At 41.0% G+C, this 19,147-nt stretch overlaps 1 protein-coding gene across 6 annotated transcripts in view; it reads left to right on the top strand.

Annotated features, from left to right (window-relative positions):
• The first annotated feature begins 331 nt into the window (after positions 1–331).
• The window catches only part of lmo3 (LIM domain only 3), a 54,733-nt gene continuing 35,917 nt past the window's right edge, over positions 332–19,147 (top strand). The window contains exons 1-3 of one of the 6 annotated variants that reach the window (XM_060903665.1): positions 4,961–5,401; positions 6,043–6,254; positions 7,206–7,419. In XM_060903665.1, coding sequence (XP_060759648.1) covers positions 7,214–7,419 — 206 coding nt within the window. In that variant the 5' untranslated portion in view covers positions 4,961–5,401; positions 6,043–6,254; positions 7,206–7,213. Of the gene's footprint in view, positions 358–4,257; positions 4,498–4,960; positions 5,402–6,005; positions 6,255–7,205; positions 7,420–19,147 lie in introns of those variants that run through there. The other 5 variants (XM_060903666.1, XM_060903667.1, XM_060903669.1 and 2 more) reach the window with 5 other exon arrangements.

The following is a 19,147-nucleotide window of genomic DNA, read 5'->3' as shown; positions in this document are numbered from 1 at the left end:
TCTGTCAATTGGAGTGAGTGCACTACTAAGTTTGGCTTCACTACAAAGGTTAGCAGATCTGACTGTCAATACTGTCAGAGGAATGGAATCTTTGGGAGGGGAGGCAGTGAGAGGAGGAGGAGGATACATGGAGGTGAGGATGAGGATGAGGAAGAGGAGGAGGAGGAGGAGGAGGAGGTGGTGATGATGAGGGGAAGGCTTTGAGAGAAAGAGATACTTTGATATTTCGGAATGTTAGAAGGGTGAATACGGAGAGCTGGAGGTTGGGGATCTAATTACCGGGCCATAATTGGGGGCTGGGGAATAGGCCGCCGTCCTCTCAACTCGCAGCAGATCAATTATGTTAAGAGAACATCTGTAAGTAGAGCTTAATGAGGTCCATTAGAGCAACATGCGCTGCCTCTCCCTAACCGGGCTTGTCAGCTCCTTGGATGAGCCGGAGAGCGCTGCTAACTGGGGACCTGCTGGAGGTGCTTAAATAGGAGAGGAAGGGAGGGAGCGAGGGAAGAAAGAAAGAAAGGAAAGAAAGAAAGGAAAGAAAGGAAGGAAGGAAGGAAGGAAGGAAGGAAGGAAGCGCGCTCAGGTCGGTCTTGCCTTGCTGCCGAACGGAAGATACGAGCCTTTTTTTTTTCTCGCATGGAGGACGACCACGGGGGGTTCTGAGATCGAGAGTGATCCACAGAAGGAAGGAGTTTGATCCCGAAGCGCACAAGCTCGTCACACGCACGCCGCAACTTTCCCTCGGTACGGTACGGTACGGTTTCCTCAGCGCGCGCGGACGCACGAGCAGTAATGCGCACTGTCGGGCTGTGTATAATGTGTGCATATGATATATATATATATATATATATATATATATATATATATATATATATATATATATATGGAAGCAAAAGCGATGTGTTCAAACATATCAAAATGCTGCGTGTGTCTTTTATTATTATTATTATTATTATTATTATTATTATTATTATTATTATACAAATTGCAAGTGCGCAACTGCGACTATGTTGCTCGAGTCAGGGGATTCCGTGAAAATGCATGCTACTGAAAGGAGGCTTAGGCTCTGAACCCTCTGTGCTTGCTCCGGAAATGCCTCTGTTTGCTCTTCCGAAAGAAAAAAAAAAATTATTATATATATATATATATATTGCACTGCAGTCGTTAAGCTCTGAGTTTTCGTGCCGTCTGCTTTCAGCATACTTCGGGTCCTTTTGCATGGAGTGTTGTCGAGTGGATAGAGTGAGTGCTTGGATGGAGTGATAACATCCTCCTACTGGCTGTGTATGGAGAGAGAGAGAGAGAGAGAGAGAGAGGACAAATGCTCCATATGCTGAATATTGTGATTTATATCACCTAATATGACACAATTATCCTGCAATTATAACTATATTAATTACTGCATTAACTGGTATATTATTTTCACTAAAGTTCTTGATATTTGTCGGATCATGTGCATTCAGGATGTATTGAAAAGAAATACAGTACAGTACAGTACAGTACAGAGTGTCGATAACAGAGTATCAGCTGGATTGCTATTGCAGTAGGCTTGACTTATTTGCAATCCACTGGTGCATTTTGTCCTCCGGGCGCGTGGAACAAAACAGACCATCGACATGAACATCGCACACCTCTGATGTTGTGCAGAAGTTTGGGATAGAAACTTGTACAGACAGAGTCGACTCCGAGAAGCTCGGTATCAAAACAGTTTCAAGTGATCATCTTCCTATCACATCATATCACGCATGAAAAAGAAGCAACCCACTGCATTGCTATGTGTGGATACGGCGATCCATCAAACCCCCATCCAGAAATCTGGATCATTGGATGAACACAGCACTTCATAAAACAGACCAGTGATTTGTTGGAAATCGCAACTGTACGCCTTATTGCAATAATGATTGATGATTGATAAATGATGCAGTAATGATTGATAAGGGTTATATTGTGTAATCCTGTCACTTCACCTTGGGCAGACTGGTTGGAGTGTTTTACTCACAGAGTGCACTCTTCCTCTGCATGGTTTAACGATGGCACTCTCTCTAGCTCATCACTCCCAATAATTCAGATATCTTTGGTGAGTAATTGACGTGATAGCATACTATATAAAGTGGAGGTGGAGGGGGTTTTAAAAAAAAAGGATAAAGAGGTTCGAGCCCTCCCACACCTCCTTTCCCATTTGCCCATCTCTCTTTCTCCTTTACACACAAATGGCATGATTACGCAGATAGCTCCGCTCTGAAATAATTCAATCCATGACAAAAACCTAATTACTGGCAGGTCATATACCCTGTCAGCTTTAATGCATCTCATCAGTCATAATGGTGGCGAGGAGCATTTTTATGACCCATCTCATTACCGCTGCATTTTAGGCACAGTGATTGGCAAGAGGCCGCAATGCTAACAATCGAATACACCAAGTCTGACACCATCTCTCCCACTTCTTTTCTTTTCGCATTTCTCCCTGCTCTCTTATTGAGGGATTTCACACTGAGACCGAGAAAAGTTTTAGCCAATTGTCAACAGCAAAAAAAAGCTAATTGTGTGTGTGTGTGTGTGTGTGTGTGTGTGTGTGTGTGTGTGTGTGTGTGTGTGTGTATACTATAAAGGGAGGGAGAGAGAGGCCTTATGCATCATTCTCCTTGGCAACCTGGGCATCAATAGGCACTAATTAGAGTCTGCAGGTGTAGCCATTGGGTGAGGAACAAGTAGAGTTACTTTGCACAGGGGATCAGAGGACAGATATAAGACCTATACACAAACACTCCACTTGGTGAAAAAAAAACAGTAATTACTGCAGTAGTGTATGCTGCAACTGAGAAATGAGAATAAAGATACTGACCCAATCATTTGCTGCAATGCTATTATGCAAACTGCACACTGTACACACTCACAGCCTGACCTCTAAAGCCAGTGTGGGTGGAGCTGAAATGCTTTCATCTGGTCTAAGTGGTTAGATTAAGGGATGCGTGGTTACTCATAAATTCTTCTCCTCATGGATGCATTGAGACTTGGACATGTTTGTTCAGTTAGCGTACACGAAAACATTTTATTAAATGTGTCTACAGCTAGGGTGGCAACGGTGGTGTAGTGATTAGCACTGGCGCCTCACAGCAACAAGGTCCTGGGTTCGAGGCTGGCGAGGGCCTTTCTGTGTGGAGTTTGCATGTTCTCCCCGTGTCTGCCTGGGTTTCCTCCGGGTGCTCCAGTTCCCCCCACAGTCCAAAGACATGCAAGTTTGGTTAATTGGTGGCTCTAAATTGACCGTAGGTGTGAATGTGAGTGTGTGTGTGTCTATGTGTCAGCCCTATGACAACCTGGCGACTTGTCCAGGGTGTACCCCGCCTTTCGCCCATAGTCAGCTGGGATAGGTTCCAGCTTGCCTGCAACCCTGTAGAACAGGATAACCGGCTACAGATAATGGATGGATGTGTACGGCTTTTCCTCCAGGAATCTTATAAATAAAGGTAGCAAAATGTACCTTCTCTTACTGGTGTATTAATGTACCATCAGCACTACATCTCGTTCAACTGGGATTGTGAATATAGTATACATACATACATACATACATACATACATACATGATTGGACCTGGTGCACCATTACAGCTTTAGTCTAAATGCTACACACCAGGCACTTTCTCAAGTATAGATACATACTAAACATATAAATCATGCACCGACAAGGAAAAAGTGCACTTTGGTACCCTTATCTCTAAATGTGCATGGTGTACTGGTTCCATCTCAGTACCACAGGTTTAAAGCGTGTTGGAGCTGAAAAAAAAAAAAAAACATGTGCACACTATGGATGTCTCGATGATTAGAACTGATATATAAACTGCTTATAAAATGGCCCCTGATCATTTTATTGGTACTGAAATAACAGGAACCAAATGAGTCATGGCTCTACAGGTTCCTGGAGGGTCCTGCAGCTAATGATGGTACATGGAGAAGATCACAGTGATCTTCGGTGTCTATCTCGCGCGTCGTATGAAGACGAACTCGATCCGTTATTACGGTTCTCCAAAGCAGAGCTCGCGTGCACGCGCGCCAGTCAGAGCGCAAAGTTTCTCTGGGGAGCGCGCACCGTCACTCCGGCTGTCTCTTATTAAGCTAACGACCTGTTTTTCCTCCTCGTCTAGTTGTCTTACCGGTGAGGGATTGGCTTCGCGAGATCATAAAACCACCATCCGCTCTTGTTCGAGTCTCATTTGCTGTTCAGCAAGTTGTTCCGAGCTTTCCGGACCGGTGTGCTTAATCTGTGCTCACTCAGGCGCAAACACCTGTAGCTTGAGTGTGAGTGAGTGAGTGAGTGTGCATGAGTGTGAGTGCGCGCACGATCCACGCGGACCTCGTTATTTCCGAGCGGAAGATAACCGTGATCTACAGCTCGAGGTCGGTTTCGTGAACTTTTTTTAATTTTCTTGCTCCGAGGACTATAAAGTGAGAGTGCACCAGCGTAACCAAGTTCAGTCTTCTGCATAAGTTGGACAAGAAGGTGAGTGTCTTGTTGTCGAGTAGGTAGTTCGATACGAAGTTTTTGTGAATAAAAGAGCAAAGTGTTGAAGAGATTTTTAGAAGAAGAAGAAAAAAAGAATAATAATAAAATGCACGTGCTGCACGCATGCAATACTTCGTTAAGCGACCTGAATGTAACCTGTTTGGTGTTCTGTTAAATGCATCAACATTGCAACACTGATTGATTGGAGAGCTTGAATTTCAGTTTTCTTTCTTCATTTGGAAGGGTGTGGGTTTTAGTCTCTCTCTCTCATATATATATATATATATATATATATATATATATATATATATATATATATATATATATATATATGAGAGAGACTAATTATGTTTGATGCATTCATTAAGAAGCGCGCGCGATTCGGTGTCATATGGTTGTGTGTTCGGTTCCTGCGCGCGCACCTCGAGCCGCGCCACACGGTGTCGGGATGACGGCACGCGGAGGGGTGAAGTGGAGAGAGTAGTCCCCTACGCCTTTGTCGTCCACACTGTCATTAGGTTCTCTCGCCTCTGCACGGCAGCCGCTGCTCCTCCTGCTGCTCTTCATAGGTTTAATATCATAGTCGGGCTCAGACGGACGGCTCTGAGCTCGAACCCCCTTTTTCCAACCCCCCGTGTGCGCGCGTGTGCGTGCATGTGTGCCTTTGTTTGCCGTTTTTCGCGTTTCCTTCCCCCCCTCCTCTCTCTCTCTCTCTCTCTCTCTCTCTCTCTCTCGCGAGGCGAAACAGGATTGTTGGCTGTAACAAAAGCGAGCCGCCCCCCATCCAGCTGCTCACTTCACGGAGAAGGAGAAGGGAAACGAACCCTCTCGTCTCGTCGCATGGTGGTGTTTTCACGCGCCGGAGCGGATCGACAAATGCAGAAAAGAGAGAAAAGTTTCGGTAAGGTCTCAGTGTGGACGTTTTTTTTCTGATGATAATAATAATAATAATAATATTATTATTATTATTATTATTATTATTATTATTATGCGCGTGACCTGCTCGAATCCTAACGATATTTGGGTCGCGACCAGCCTGGAGTTTAAACAGACGCACAGAACGTTTTTATTCGAAAGCCCTATGTTTGTTTGTGTATGTGTGTGGGGGGGGTTTATTTACCTTAAAACCCCAGATGTTCGCTATAATTTGTGCCTGCGTTCTAGCGTGTGTCGGGATTCTGAGTGGTTTGAACTGTGCTTCCGTTTGGTGGTCGTGCCTCGAAAATTGGGCTTCCTGTAATAACAGCCAATGTTATTGGCCTTTTCCGAGCGCTTGGCTGCCATGGCAACAGTAATTAAACTGATAAGCGGGTGAAATGTCAGCAGCAGCAGCAGCAGCAGCAGCAGCACCGACTCGTGCAGCTGTTCTGCGCTCGCGCTCCGATCAAAGCAGACCGTCCAGCAGCGCTGTTTATTCTGTACGGATTCTTTATTATAATAATAATAAAAATAAGTCACTCGGAGGCTCTCTGACATTTCAGCTGGGATGTGTTCGAATCTAACAGGCTGATTCCGGTTATATAGACTACATCTGTTCAACAGTGCTTCGATCCTGAGGAAAAGGGTGACGTGCATATTCGGTGCATTTGGGTTGCGAACCCTCTGGTGGACGGAGTGGAGTCCAAACTCTAAAGTCAGCTTGTCTTGGTAATGACTGTGCGGTGTGAAGCGCTGCGGATGAGCGCCGCTGGCCTGGAACGGAGGTGATCATCAGCGCGCGCGTCTCACACCGTCCCATCCGGTCTGATTAAAAGGTCAGCAGTTTGAATGCAGAGCAACTTGCACACTCTTAACCTGTGTTTGTTTTTTCTTTCTGGCAAATTATCCAACTTTCCACACTTTGCAGTACCTAAGAACACCAAAGCCATTAGGGTTTGGTTTAGTATTCAAGGACAAGTAAAATTTTGTGTGTGTGTGTGTGTGTGTGTGTGTGTGTGTGTGTGTGATGATTCTAAGAAATGCAATGACTGCAGAAATCTTAATCGCATCCTTAACCACTGTTGCTTTGTAAAAATCACTTTTTTTTCCTTCTCCCCCCCAGAAGGTAGGTTCCCAAACAACCCAATTTAAAGTTTCCTAACACCCAGTCTGGTCTTTCTTCATGCATGTTTACTCTTTAGGTTAGCAAGCTATACGAGGTGAGCGCAAGGGGAGGGTGAGGCGGTTCGTCCCGGTGTCAACACATCAGGCAGGAATCAGGCACGCTTCTAATGGAGGACAAAAACTATTAGGACAGGACAAAAGGGGAACCAGGAGAGCAGGCGCCGGGTAGAGCTCACTCTTAGCTGTATGGAAGGAGAATACTAATTACAGGCCGTCTGCATGAGCCTGCATTGTAGCCTCTCTACCCAACAAAGCCCTTTCACAGCCTAAATGGGGGTTACACAATGGCTGCACTGGGGGCAAAGCTTTTCCTGGCCCCTCCTATGGAGAGCGAGAGAAGAAAGAATCAGAGAGAAAGGAGAAAAGCGAGCAAGAGATGCGAAGAACTGTGCAGCTGTTAGATTTGTTGTTGGGTTAGTGCTTGTATACCAAATGTAATCAAGTTATAAGTAATCGTCTGGCCAGCTCTTTTAGGATCTTTGGTAGTCATGGTTTTTAAAAAAAAAGTCTCGCTGTGCATTTTATACTTCGTCTGAGTCATTGCTGTATCAGTAATTATTGCGTTCTCAAATTCTCTGGTCTGATCTTATTCTCCTTGGCAGGTATACAAATGCTTTCCGTCCAGCCGGACACCAAGCCAAAGGGCTGTGCCGGCTGCAACCGGAAGATCAAGGACCGCTACCTGCTGAAGGCCCTGGACAAATACTGGCACGAAGACTGCCTAAAGTGTGCATGCTGTGACTGCCGCCTTGGCGAGGTGGGCTCCACGCTGTATACCAAGGCCAACCTCATCCTCTGCCGGCGGGACTACCTCCGGTAAGACTCTCCACCATGCTCAAAACAGCAACTAGCATCTATCCAGACTAGTTACTAGGTAAGAGTAGGATTCATTGGGCTAATGTGTTTGGCTTACGTGTCCAAAAAAATTTTCATTTTACAGCATATACGTCTTTATTTACCAGGTTTATATTTGGATAGACTGGTGAAAGACGTAGGATGCATGACCTAAACAAAATGGAAAATAAGGTCTACATTGATCAAGAAAGTTCTTTAACTTAGATAGTGGGACTTGAGGTTTTTACTTGATTGATGCCTGAAATCAATTTCAAAGCCAAACTGGTCCTCATGGCTGCATTGACCACATTCAAAAGCGGCCTTCTTGGTTCTTTGAGACAGTGTTGAAGCAAATGTCTAAAAGCCTTGACTACTCACCACATTGAGATTCTGAGTATTCTCCTGTGCCTTTACATATGCTGTACTCTTAATCGAAAAAGATGGCTCTTTATGAGCCAATAAACTGCTCGCGGTTCTCCTTCGGTTTGAAGGAATTCACTTGTTGGATCCAATTAGTGTGCTGGACCACAGAGACTGGAGCATTGAGTTTAAGACCACCCCAGATCCTGCCCATTTTCCTCTCACTAAAAGAAGGCTGAGTGTCCAGTCTAGCGAGCACTACAGCGCTTTTCACACTATTGTACCACTCAAGACTGACATGCTCTCATTTGTTTGCACACTTTTCATTATGGTTTGGCTCAGTATGCACACTGAGGTGGTCCAGTAACTGCGCTGGCGTTGGCCCGAGTTTGGTTCCATTGGGATAGTTTGGGAATGCTAATGAACCTTTTCGAATTTTGAAGCTGTTTACATTTATATAAATGATGCAAGTGTTCATAAAGTACAAAAAAGTAATGTCTACTTGATTTAAGCATTTCCTCAGGAAAATGTACACCAGAGAAATGAGAAGTGCACTGAAAAAAAAAAATCCAGAATATTCCAGTACAGAACGATTCATTGTCAAAAATGATGTCAAGAATTCATCCATGTAGACTTGTTTCCTAGTATTAGGATATTAGTGACCGTATCAGTAATCATGATGACATAATACTAGAAGGAACACCAAGGGTGGCAGTTCATGCCAGTATTTGCTCGTACTTATGGCTTCATGTCAATATTTCACCAGGTGCCTTTTTATCATGGGTGGGGGCACCCTTGCATGGACCTACTGTAGTTACTTATGTGTCTGTTAAAAAGCATGCGTCTATTTAAACTCACTGCACCACCGCTTCAGGAATGCAGGCTGTTTTTGAACATGGTAGAAGCCGCTATAGCGCTTTGGTGCTTTACAGAGGTACAGTTCATTTAATTTCGGCAGAAGGGATGAGTCTCCATTAGGCACGACACAGACGAACAGACTTTTGGGGAGATGAGATGGATACGCGGCCAGAGGGCTGAGGCTATGCTCAGATTACTTTCCAACACTAAGCCTCATTGGCTACATCCTCCTAAAGCGCATCTCCATTCATGACAGCATGCCTGTGTGCCTTAAAACAACAGCTCAGGAAGAGAAAAATAAATTTGAGCCATAGATGATAGTATCACTGTCTTTGTTTGTATTTTTTCTTTGATGGAATATAAAACCTAGTGCTCTGATGCATTCTAGTAGATATCGCATACAAGGGTAATAAGCAGTTTATGTTAAAAGTGATGGATTTAAAAAGCAAAGTTCATTTTCTGTGTGGTTTTGTAGCACAGTAGTGCTCTTTTATTCAGTAATTGCCTGAGATCTTTTTATTCTTGTCAGCATTTGGGAGGATATAGGCACTGCTTGGTTGCTTGCTTGCTCCTTCTTTTTCTTCTTCATCATCAGAAGTTCAAGGTGACTGAATTGATTTCGCTGTAGCTATCACACGACTTTCCTGTCTGTCCCTGCTGCTTGGCATCTGCTCACTGGCTCTTACTGAACAGCAAACATGGCCGAGGCCTGGCTCCTCACATCACGTTTGCAGCCCCTTGAACAAAACCCGGTCTCCATTTCCGAGATAATCAGTGGCCACTTTTACGAAAGCACTACCTCTCGACACCTGATCATTCCCTTATTTATTTTCTTAGGTTCGCACTGCAGTTGGTCAAAGAGATAAAGCGAGACTTGATTTTCTCCTCACCCCTCTCTCTCTCTCTCTCTCTCTCCCCATTTATTCCATTTCAGCTTTCTGTTTAAAAGTGAATTATGCTTGGATTTATTATACATGGCCACCCAACCCCCATCACGCAGAATCAATCCAGTCCTGTTTAGCAGTGTGGCATGTTATTAAGCCTGACATAACCAGGGTTAATAGAATTCTTCAGGGGTCTACAACCATGAGCGACCAAGAGCAATGTGGTCCCACCAGCTGAGAAATAATCCCTATCACAACACGCACAAAAATAAATTAAATAAGAGGAACAAAAAAAAGCTTTATTTTCCAAAGACTGGTTTTACTGGCTGTTTCAGTTGGTCAGAAGGTGTTATTACTTTTCTATAACAGCAGCTCTGCCAGTAGTACTGACTATAAGTAAAATCACGGGTTTATATTAATGAGCTCTGATATGTTATTTCTATAGTAAAAACTCATTCACAGAGACTGGTAATGTACATAATGCAATAATAAAAGGCTAATAATTGGTTAAAAAAAAAGCAAACAAAAACAATGTTTTGATAAGAAAACCATAAGGAAAATGTATAATCGTGGATATGGTGAAGATTTCTGCAAAGACTCGTTTATGTAAAATTTATGAAATGAGTCTCCGGTGTCAGTGCTTTGTAACTGATGACTTCTACGCTTTCTGGTTTCTTGGTATAATGGCAAACTGCAAGATTTTTCTGCTTGTACTTTAAGACCGACAAAAAGTGATTGCTTGTTGATAGCTGTTCTAACGTAAGTGATAACAGGAACTAGCTTGTCTCATGGACACAACATTAAATGTAAGGTTTGACGAATAATAAATAGCACGAGGCATCGTTCTTTAATTAAAAAAATTGTTATTGTTCGACATTGGCGTATAAAAGGAATTAAACACTTGAGCTGTGCTGCTACTGGAAAACAGTCATGCCTGTTGTATTTTGTTCCTTCTTCATCAAGTACAAGATGGGACATTTGTTCAGGAACGTTTGGTTTACAGCTGCCAGATACTAGAGACACGACATCAACTGATTCATATTTGGAGCATTGATGTGTTTTTAGGGGGTAATTATTGATATCACACCTGCCTTGATTCTTTTACTGCACTCAGAGTATAGATGTATGGTGTCCGAGCATCCTATCACCAAAATGATTCTTTTGATACCGTGTTGGTGTCTCTATTAACGATAAAACATAACAGCAGTAACTGTGTTTTATACCGGTGCTTTTGCATTTCAGAGCAAAGTGCGATAAGGTTAAAAAGCCCAGACAAGAAAGAGACTAACATATTTAAGTTGGGAAGGTGGCGGAAATAAACTGCTGCTGCAGCCCACAGAGTAGCCACAGACATGGAAGCAATCCGCCAAGGCCAGGATGCAAGCAGGGGGGAAAAGCTGTTAGGCATCAGTTAATGGAAAACTGTAAATTTCAGGCATCCATTTTAAAGACAGCACAGGGGGACCACTTATTTATTTATCTAACTATTCATTCATTTTTTTTTTTTTTAAATCCAACTTCAATTTTCCTCTACAGTGGTTTTACTAAGATTGTAAATGCAAGCAAACTCACAGAAGTCGTCGACATGACTGGATTTATTACCATTTTGGAAAGCAGGCTATCGGTGAAAGATAACCAACATGTGTTGCATGGTTTAGCTGTAATAACTTCTAGTCTTCCTCACTCATTCAGGAGCAACTTGCTGGACCACATCCACCGTGTTCTGTATAAACTCATGGAAATGAACCCTGAAAATGTATCTCAGACTTTTCTCATATTTACATCTGCCATATCGTAGCCAGTGCAGAACTGATGTGTATTGAAGTCCGTGCTACAAGCCTTGTACAAAAGATCAACAAAGTGTGACCGGCTTGCCTTATCTGGATAAAGTTGGGAACTGGAGTAAGTTGTCTTGAATTTATTTTACATATGCTTGGTAATCTTCATCTTGTTTCGTTTTTGGCTAGGCCAGCATTAATGATATGACCCATCTCTTCAAAACCACATCATACGTTTAGTGTAAAGTCAGCACTGAAAAATAAAATGATGACCTTACATAGAAACACAACCTTAAAACGTGAATGTTATTGAGAAGCTCCTCCTCTTTCTCTCTTTTTTTTCTTTTTGTTTTACAAATAAATTCATCTAAGCAGCTATGACTGTATTAAAATATAGCTTGAAAACCGCCAAGAATGACAAATGGGTTTGGACCCTTTTTTTTTCTTCAGATCTTATACTTTGACATTTCTACTTGACAACATGAAGAGATGATGTTGAGGTTTGTGGTTTACCTCAATTGATGAAACAGAGACCAATGTGCACGATGCTAATAATCAAAGTGATAACTCCGTTCCCATTGTAAAATTAAAACTATTTAAATGGGCCGGTTGTGTTTTTCCTTCAGAAGTTTAGGTTATAAATGTATAAGATAGGTTGGCCCTTATTCTGCAAAAGAGCAAGATATTTCAGTTCAGGGGGAACCCCCCCCCCCCCCCAATAGTTTCAGAATTATATATAGTAGAAAATGTCAAAATTTATCCAGACTGCCATACACACACTTCCTCGATGGTGTAGGTGTTCATTTGAGCTCATATAATCAGAATCTGTTTAGCCTTTTTTTTTTTTTAATTTAGCACAACTAAAAGTTATGTAGGAACTTCTGTAAACTCGGTCAGAAAGTTTCAAATCATACACTTATCCCTGTGATGAATGAATCACTATAATAATTCGTGTCAGCTCGTTAGTAGTTTGCTGATGACACGGTGCAGCTGTGTCATCTGAGAAAGGTTAGCTGGTCTCTCCATTGGGGATTGGAGCAGTGCACTTCCTCTGAGACTAGCTGAAAGATTGAGGCCAGCTCTCCTCCTAATGACCAGTGCATATGGAGCTCTCGCTCTGCACTCCACCACTGTCAAGCATCAAGCATGAATCCTTGGTCAGCTTCTTTTTCTAAACAATCTGGCCACCTTTATAAAACAAGCCTACAAAGAATATTCAGAGGCTGGAGAGTGTGTGTGTGTGTGTGTGTGTGTGTGTGTGTGTGTGTGTGTGTGTGTGTGTGTGTGTGTGTGTGTGTGCTCCCATGGACTGGTGTTACAGCATGTACAGATGGGTGATAAATTAAAGGGAAAACCAACATAAAGCATCTTAGCAAGGTGTTGGGCCACCATGAGCTACCAGAAAAGCTTCCGTATGCCTTGGTAGAGATTCTACAAGTCTCTGGAAGTGTACAGGGGAAAGAACATGAGATATTCAGTTCTTCAATTGGCATTTTGAGGATGGTGGTGGTGGATACCAGCATCACCACAGTACCACCACAATGAAACATGTCATGGTTTCAGTGAAAATGTTCTATTGTGGACCTAATTGTATTGTTTAATTTGATAGACGCAGTTAATCTGCAAGCACCACAAATACATGGTGTCCCACAAGGCTCACATTTGGGTCCATGACTATTTTTCATGGATATGTTAATTATGGTAATTGCTCATCCATTTGTCCTTCTCACATTGTTCTCTACACATGTTATTACTTGTGTAATGTGTATGCACAAGTAATGGACATTTTTTTTTAATATATATATTTTTCTCAATATGAGACTGGGATCTTTGTTTTGTATTTCAAGGTTAATGTTCCATTTCCTCTAATTTAGGCCTTTGTAGAAACAGACAGGTGTTTTTTTTTTTCCCCCAACTACCAATTTTCTTCCTTATTCAGTTTACAGTAGTGCTTCATAAATTACTTTACTCTCCCATTCAAATCCTGTTTGTTTAATATATTTTTTTAAATTTCATGTAATCATGTTTTCATTGCAATATTTTAATATTTTTTAAAAAGATTTTGTGGTAGTTTTTAATGAATTCTTTGAGGTCGTAGATATTGTCGGCAGTAACAAAAGGCATGTTGGAACAATTTATTCATTATTTCTTGCTCCTAGAAGAGAAATTCAGTTAAAATGCAGATATGAAGTTGTTGGTGCAGTTAAATTAGTCTGAAAGTAGCATGCATTAGGTCAAGGAAGGGTTTAACCTGGAACAAACTAATGTATTTGTATTTGGCTCCTTTTTTGCTATTTCTCTGCTTGTGGCTATTTAGCTATGAACAGTAAATAATTAGTGCATTATAACTTTTGCTATTACAGCATAAAACTTAATTAAAAGAGGGGGAAATAAAAATCAAACATTATGCAATGCATACCATCTTAATATGGGCAATTCTTCAGCAGAAAGGCCAAAATTATGAAATGACTGCCTTCGCTTGTCAGCTCAGCGATCTTGCTGAAGTATGGAATGCGAGGCAAAATGTACTGAAACCATATTTAAAAATCATCCCAATTACAGCAACGTTGCTTCAGAGAAATCTTGGTTTGAATTTTAAAAAATGAAAGTTCAGGGTTTTTTTTCTGATGCAATTCTGTTATTGACTTTTCTTTCCTCATAAAAGACTTTGCGTTCAGAGTTAAACACAGCTAATTTTCTGTGCTTTTTCTTTTTTAGGGTCAAAAGATACCCCATACAGTGTGAATTTTTATTTAATTATCTTGAGTAATGCAATTAAAAAGGTTACCACATTTTGCTGTGAATTACCGAAGAACTACTCATAAGTGCTCATTGCATGCATCTGTATATTTCAGTTGGTGTGATGACCTTTTTTAATTTAATTACTTTTTTTAACTTCAAACTTTAAATGCATTGTTTTTCAGGACTGTGAAGTGCTCTGGAACATTTAAATTCATGAAAGGCATGTTTTCAAAGCGAACAAATTAGTTGCCTTCATTAAACTCACAAAGAATAATGAAACGCTTTGTGTTCAAAACACAATCTAAAGCCTTCTCTTGATATAAAGAGCTCTGAATTGCATTTAATGGTAATCTTAAGTTTCTTAATCATTTCAGTGACTCATTCTTATAAATATGTAGCAATTTTTTTTAAGTGTTATATATTGTTATGCAACTCTTCATATACAGGGTGTTTCAAAAAAAAAATTGATATTATTTGAGATGTAAATATCCCAGAAACTACATAGTCTATGCAAATGAAACTGGACAGGCTTAATGTTGAGCAATATAAGATTTATTCCTCAAAATTTGAATGAGGCATTCAAAGGTGTATAGATTCCATGAACGATTTCACAAATTTTCAATTTGCGTGCCGCCTGTCACACAGACAGCCTTCCTCTTTGAAATTTTGTGCCGTGTCCAAATCTGCATTGCAGTTGGTGCGATTTTAGAGAATTCTCTCATAAATGCACGCTGTATAGTCGTGTTCGAGCGTACTCTAACACACAAAACGCCTTTTCTTTTCCGGTCAATGGCATTTCTATACCTAAAAAGATAAAAGCAAAAAACATTAAGCATTAAAATTTTGACCTGTTTCCACATATGCTGTTAAAATTTCAGGTCAATTGAACGAGAATTGGCAAAGTTATTAGATATCAGTTTTTTTTGTTTTTTTTTTTGTGAAACACCCTGTATATTTAATTATAAGATGTGCATCCTTTAATTTTAGCAGATAATGTGGCTTGTTATACTGGTGCATTTATAGTTTACACTTGTGTAAATATAACCCAAGATGAAGACTGCACTCGTGAGCAGGTAGAATAAAACCAAGTGCTTTTGCTCTACTGATCATGGCCCATATTGTGTCTGCATACATGGTTAGTTCTAATGAAGTCCAAGACACGTAGGTTTGGATGAATTTGCTGTGCCGTTCTGTGGATGTCACCTCGTCATTGTCGAACCTCAGTGCTGCTTCAAGCTTGAATTTTGAAAGCGTATTGTATGCGACGCAGAATAGGTATTGTGCACTTGTGCTTATTTTCACATTCTGTTTTTTAGCGAATGAAAGGTTTTTGGTAACACTTCCTATGAACACATCCTGCATTCATAAATTGTTAGAACTGTGCTTATAATTCTTTATCGCCGATTGTTTACTTTACCTGACGCACTCAGCAATGGCATTTTAAACGTTGTCTATAATGAGTTTAGAATTGTTAATAAATGTTTTCTAATTATTCACAGGTCATGATGAGTCTAAAGGTTGCATAGTACTGCATGTGGCATTACAATGACTCATGACTCCAGCATATTACTAGAGCTTGGAGACATTATCAGAGTTTTACGGACGCTTACAAGGACTCATTGCCAACTTGTAAAGAATCATAAGCAGAGTTATAATGATTAGGCTACAAAGAAAGTGTTACCAGACTCATGAATAGCTCGAGTATGTCAGTGTTTTTGTACTTGTTGTAAGATCTCAGGCTTCCTGTTGAGACGTGTACATCACTGAAGCGTGGTCTAAGATTTTTAAACTTCAAGTTCCGTTAGAAAGCATCCACCTTCTTTGTTGGAACGTTTATTAAGTCTCCAGTCACACAGCACAAACTTATAAGGTCTCGTTTCTCAAAGAAGGTGTTTCAATGACTCTTAAGAGGCAAATCCTTCTGGAGAGCATGCGCTATTAGGAGCTGCCTTTAGTCTAGTGGTATCAGAAGCACTTGAAGTGTGGATACAGCCCTGGATAACCTTGTGTCTCTGCGGTACTTGTTACAATAGAGCACTCTGTGTGTACAAAAGGACCTCTTCTGGTCAAGATTTAAATGGACTTGCAGCAACAGACTTTTTTTTTTTTTTTTCTTTCTTCTTCGCCTTATCCGCTCAGTCTCATTAGATAGCCCCTTCTGTCCCCTACTACTGAGCCCATGTCCTCACTAGTACCCCAAGGGCCCTTGCGGTCGCAAGTTTTTGTTTAGCAGCCTTGTTTGTCATAATGGTCTTATCAGCAGCAAATTTGTGTCGTCCTTAAAGAGTAGCTGGCATTTACAAAACTGACGAACATGTTTCTTGAGAGGAAATGGGACACTTGTTGGTTGTTTTCCTCAGGAAAGAAGCTGACTTTAGTAAACTAATTCACTCGAGCCAATGACAAGGGAAGATTTCTAATAAGAGAAACCTGGAAGCCGCCTTTATACGGGCGCGAGAAATGGCGTGAAAAGATGAAAAATGTATCTCTGCGCACCTAGCGAAAGAAGAACTTTGGGGTCTGAAGATAGAAAAGATGTGGGCGGTAATTATAAAGGCAAAGGCTGAGCATACAAGTAATTAAAGGATATTTTAAAGCAAGGTACAGACATTTTGCTTTGTTTTTAGTATTAAAATCTTAACCTCTTTACTTTTTAATTACCTGTGATGGACACTAGCACAGTATCACATGAAACGTCTTTTGCTATTTGAGTTTCATTGCCTCTTTTTATCACTAGAGTAGGCAAACTTTTTTTTCGCGAAACTATTTTTATTTTATGCCCCGGTTTTTGAAGTCTTTACGTACAGGTTAAAAAAAGTGTCATATGTAGAAACGGATTGATTAAAATGGATTAAGTATTCTGACAGATTAGCAATATTCTAAAGTCAAGCATGAAGTTGTGAGCTCTTTGAATATATTGGGAAGACATGGAGCTTTATAGTGTGGTTTATAAACCATAAAAAGGTGCTCAAACTACACTAATCTGGCTTTTTGGTAACCGAGCTTGGTCATTTAAACCAATCATCGATGTGGCTGAAATCTGAACAATAACATGCTGGATTTCCACACAATATTCACTATGCAAAAAGACATTATTTATATAGTGTACTTTGTATCTGGAAATCTAATCTGGGGAAAAAATGTACTGTAAATATAACGTAGCATTGCTGTACTGCTTAGTTGTGTAAGCTAGCCATTGGTACTACTGGTAATAATGTTTTGACAAATGTCAATGCCCTTGGAGGTAGAACATTTCAGCTACATCCAGAGTGGAGGTGTATGGGAATTTGAGCATGTGAAAAAAACGAGTGTGGACATGAATAGAGGTATAGAGCATGCCTGAACGGCCAGGACTGTTCAATACTCAAATGTACAGAGAGCAGCTGAACAGAGAAACTACTGTACTGAGACAAGATCTTAGATGGTGTCAGTCAGTGCTTGCATCTTTTTTTTTCTTCCTTACATGAAGACATTAAGGAGATTTTAAAGTGCCATTCCACCATTGGATGTATTTTTTTGGCATAAAATACAATATATCTTATGACAACATGACTAGACAGAGAAATCTTTTAGCTTCAAAATGATATATCAAACATAATTTTTTGACAACGACAAGTATATTAATTTTGCGACCAAAGTCACCTACCCTTTTAATTTCCGCGCGGTAGTGAAACGTGAGGTCATCGGCAGGTTCCCCTTCTTGTGTACCACGTCACGTGTGACGTGGCACAGATTATCAGCAATGGAGGATAGAACGCGATTGTCAGCTTCGGAAAAGAAGCGAAGGAAAATAGCAAGTGATGCCCAAAGGAGACGGTCGATGGTGAATATCGGCACAGCAATCGACAAGTGGAAATCGCGTTCTATCCGCCATTGCTGATAATCTGTGCCACGTCACACGTGACGTGGTACACAAGAAGGGGAACCTGCCGATGACATCACGTTTCACTACCGCGCGGAAATTAAAAGGGTAGGTGACTTTGGTCGCAAAATTAATATACTTGTCATTGTCAAAAAATTATGTTTGATATATCATTTTGAAGCTAAAAGATTTCTCTGTCTAGTCATGTTGTCATAAAATATATTGTATTTTATGCCAAAGAATACATCCAATGGTGGAATGGCACTTTAAGTGACTGCAGAGAAAACTAATGAATTTTGAAAGTCCGATATCAATAGCCTTTTCACTGCCCTTCGTTAGAACCTGATCATTGCAAGTGTACAGAAATTTCCAGAAGCTCAGTTCTTGTTTCCATGCTCATTGCTGACTGTATTTGCTCCCTGCGGTTTGTCGTATGATTCCTGCCCCTGGAGAGACTCAAGCCGGCCTGCGAGCCGCAACGGCCTCTCCATTGCCACAAGGTGAACTATTCCCCACTGTGCGTTATTATTAATAACTGTCAGCCAGAGGGGGTCACCCACGACAACTCCTTGAAAAGAACCCAGGGCGAGGCAAGTAGGCCGCAGCTGGGTGCCTTGTAAAACAATACCCCCCTACTCCTCCTCTTCCTACCCCCACATCCCCAGACGTTCAGTGCTTAAGGCAGGAATAATGCATGGGGGCGATTGGGGACCAGTACACGGCCATGTTTTCAGCCGTGAAAAATTAAGATGTCACCACCTGGCCCTGTTAAGGATACCTTTTGCTAGTGCACGGGAGCTATCTATTAGAACAGAGCAGGGCAAAGGGAATGTCTTTTCTCGTGCATCTTGCCCTATTTTCCATGTTTTGTCAAAGTTTACTCTATTGAAATGAAATGGATGCTGAAGATTGAATGGAAAGTTACAATTGCTCCTCATGCTATTAAAGACGCACTGTGTTCAATGAGGTAACACTGGAAGTGACATTGGAGAAAATATGGAGAAATAACTATTCATATCATTATTCAAGGAATTAAATTATCTAGGGAAGTGTATTCATGGTTTTGCTGAGTTTAAAGTTAAAATTCTAAAACTTGCTTTTAACATCTCTAGCAATCCTAATTCACAGGGTGGGGATTTTTTTTTTTAAATAAATGTTATTACTGATGTGGTGTTGTACTGGCCTGTACATTTGGAGGAGACGAGGTAGCAACAGCAATTTATTCA

Source organism: Neoarius graeffei, chromosome 21 (genome assembly GCF_027579695.1).
Source record: "Neoarius graeffei isolate fNeoGra1 chromosome 21, fNeoGra1.pri, whole genome shotgun sequence".
Taxonomy (NCBI): Eukaryota; Metazoa; Chordata; class Actinopteri; order Siluriformes; family Ariidae; genus Neoarius; species Neoarius graeffei.
Note: the sequence above shows the minus strand (reverse complement) of the source record. Positions and strands in the feature narration are given on the sequence as shown.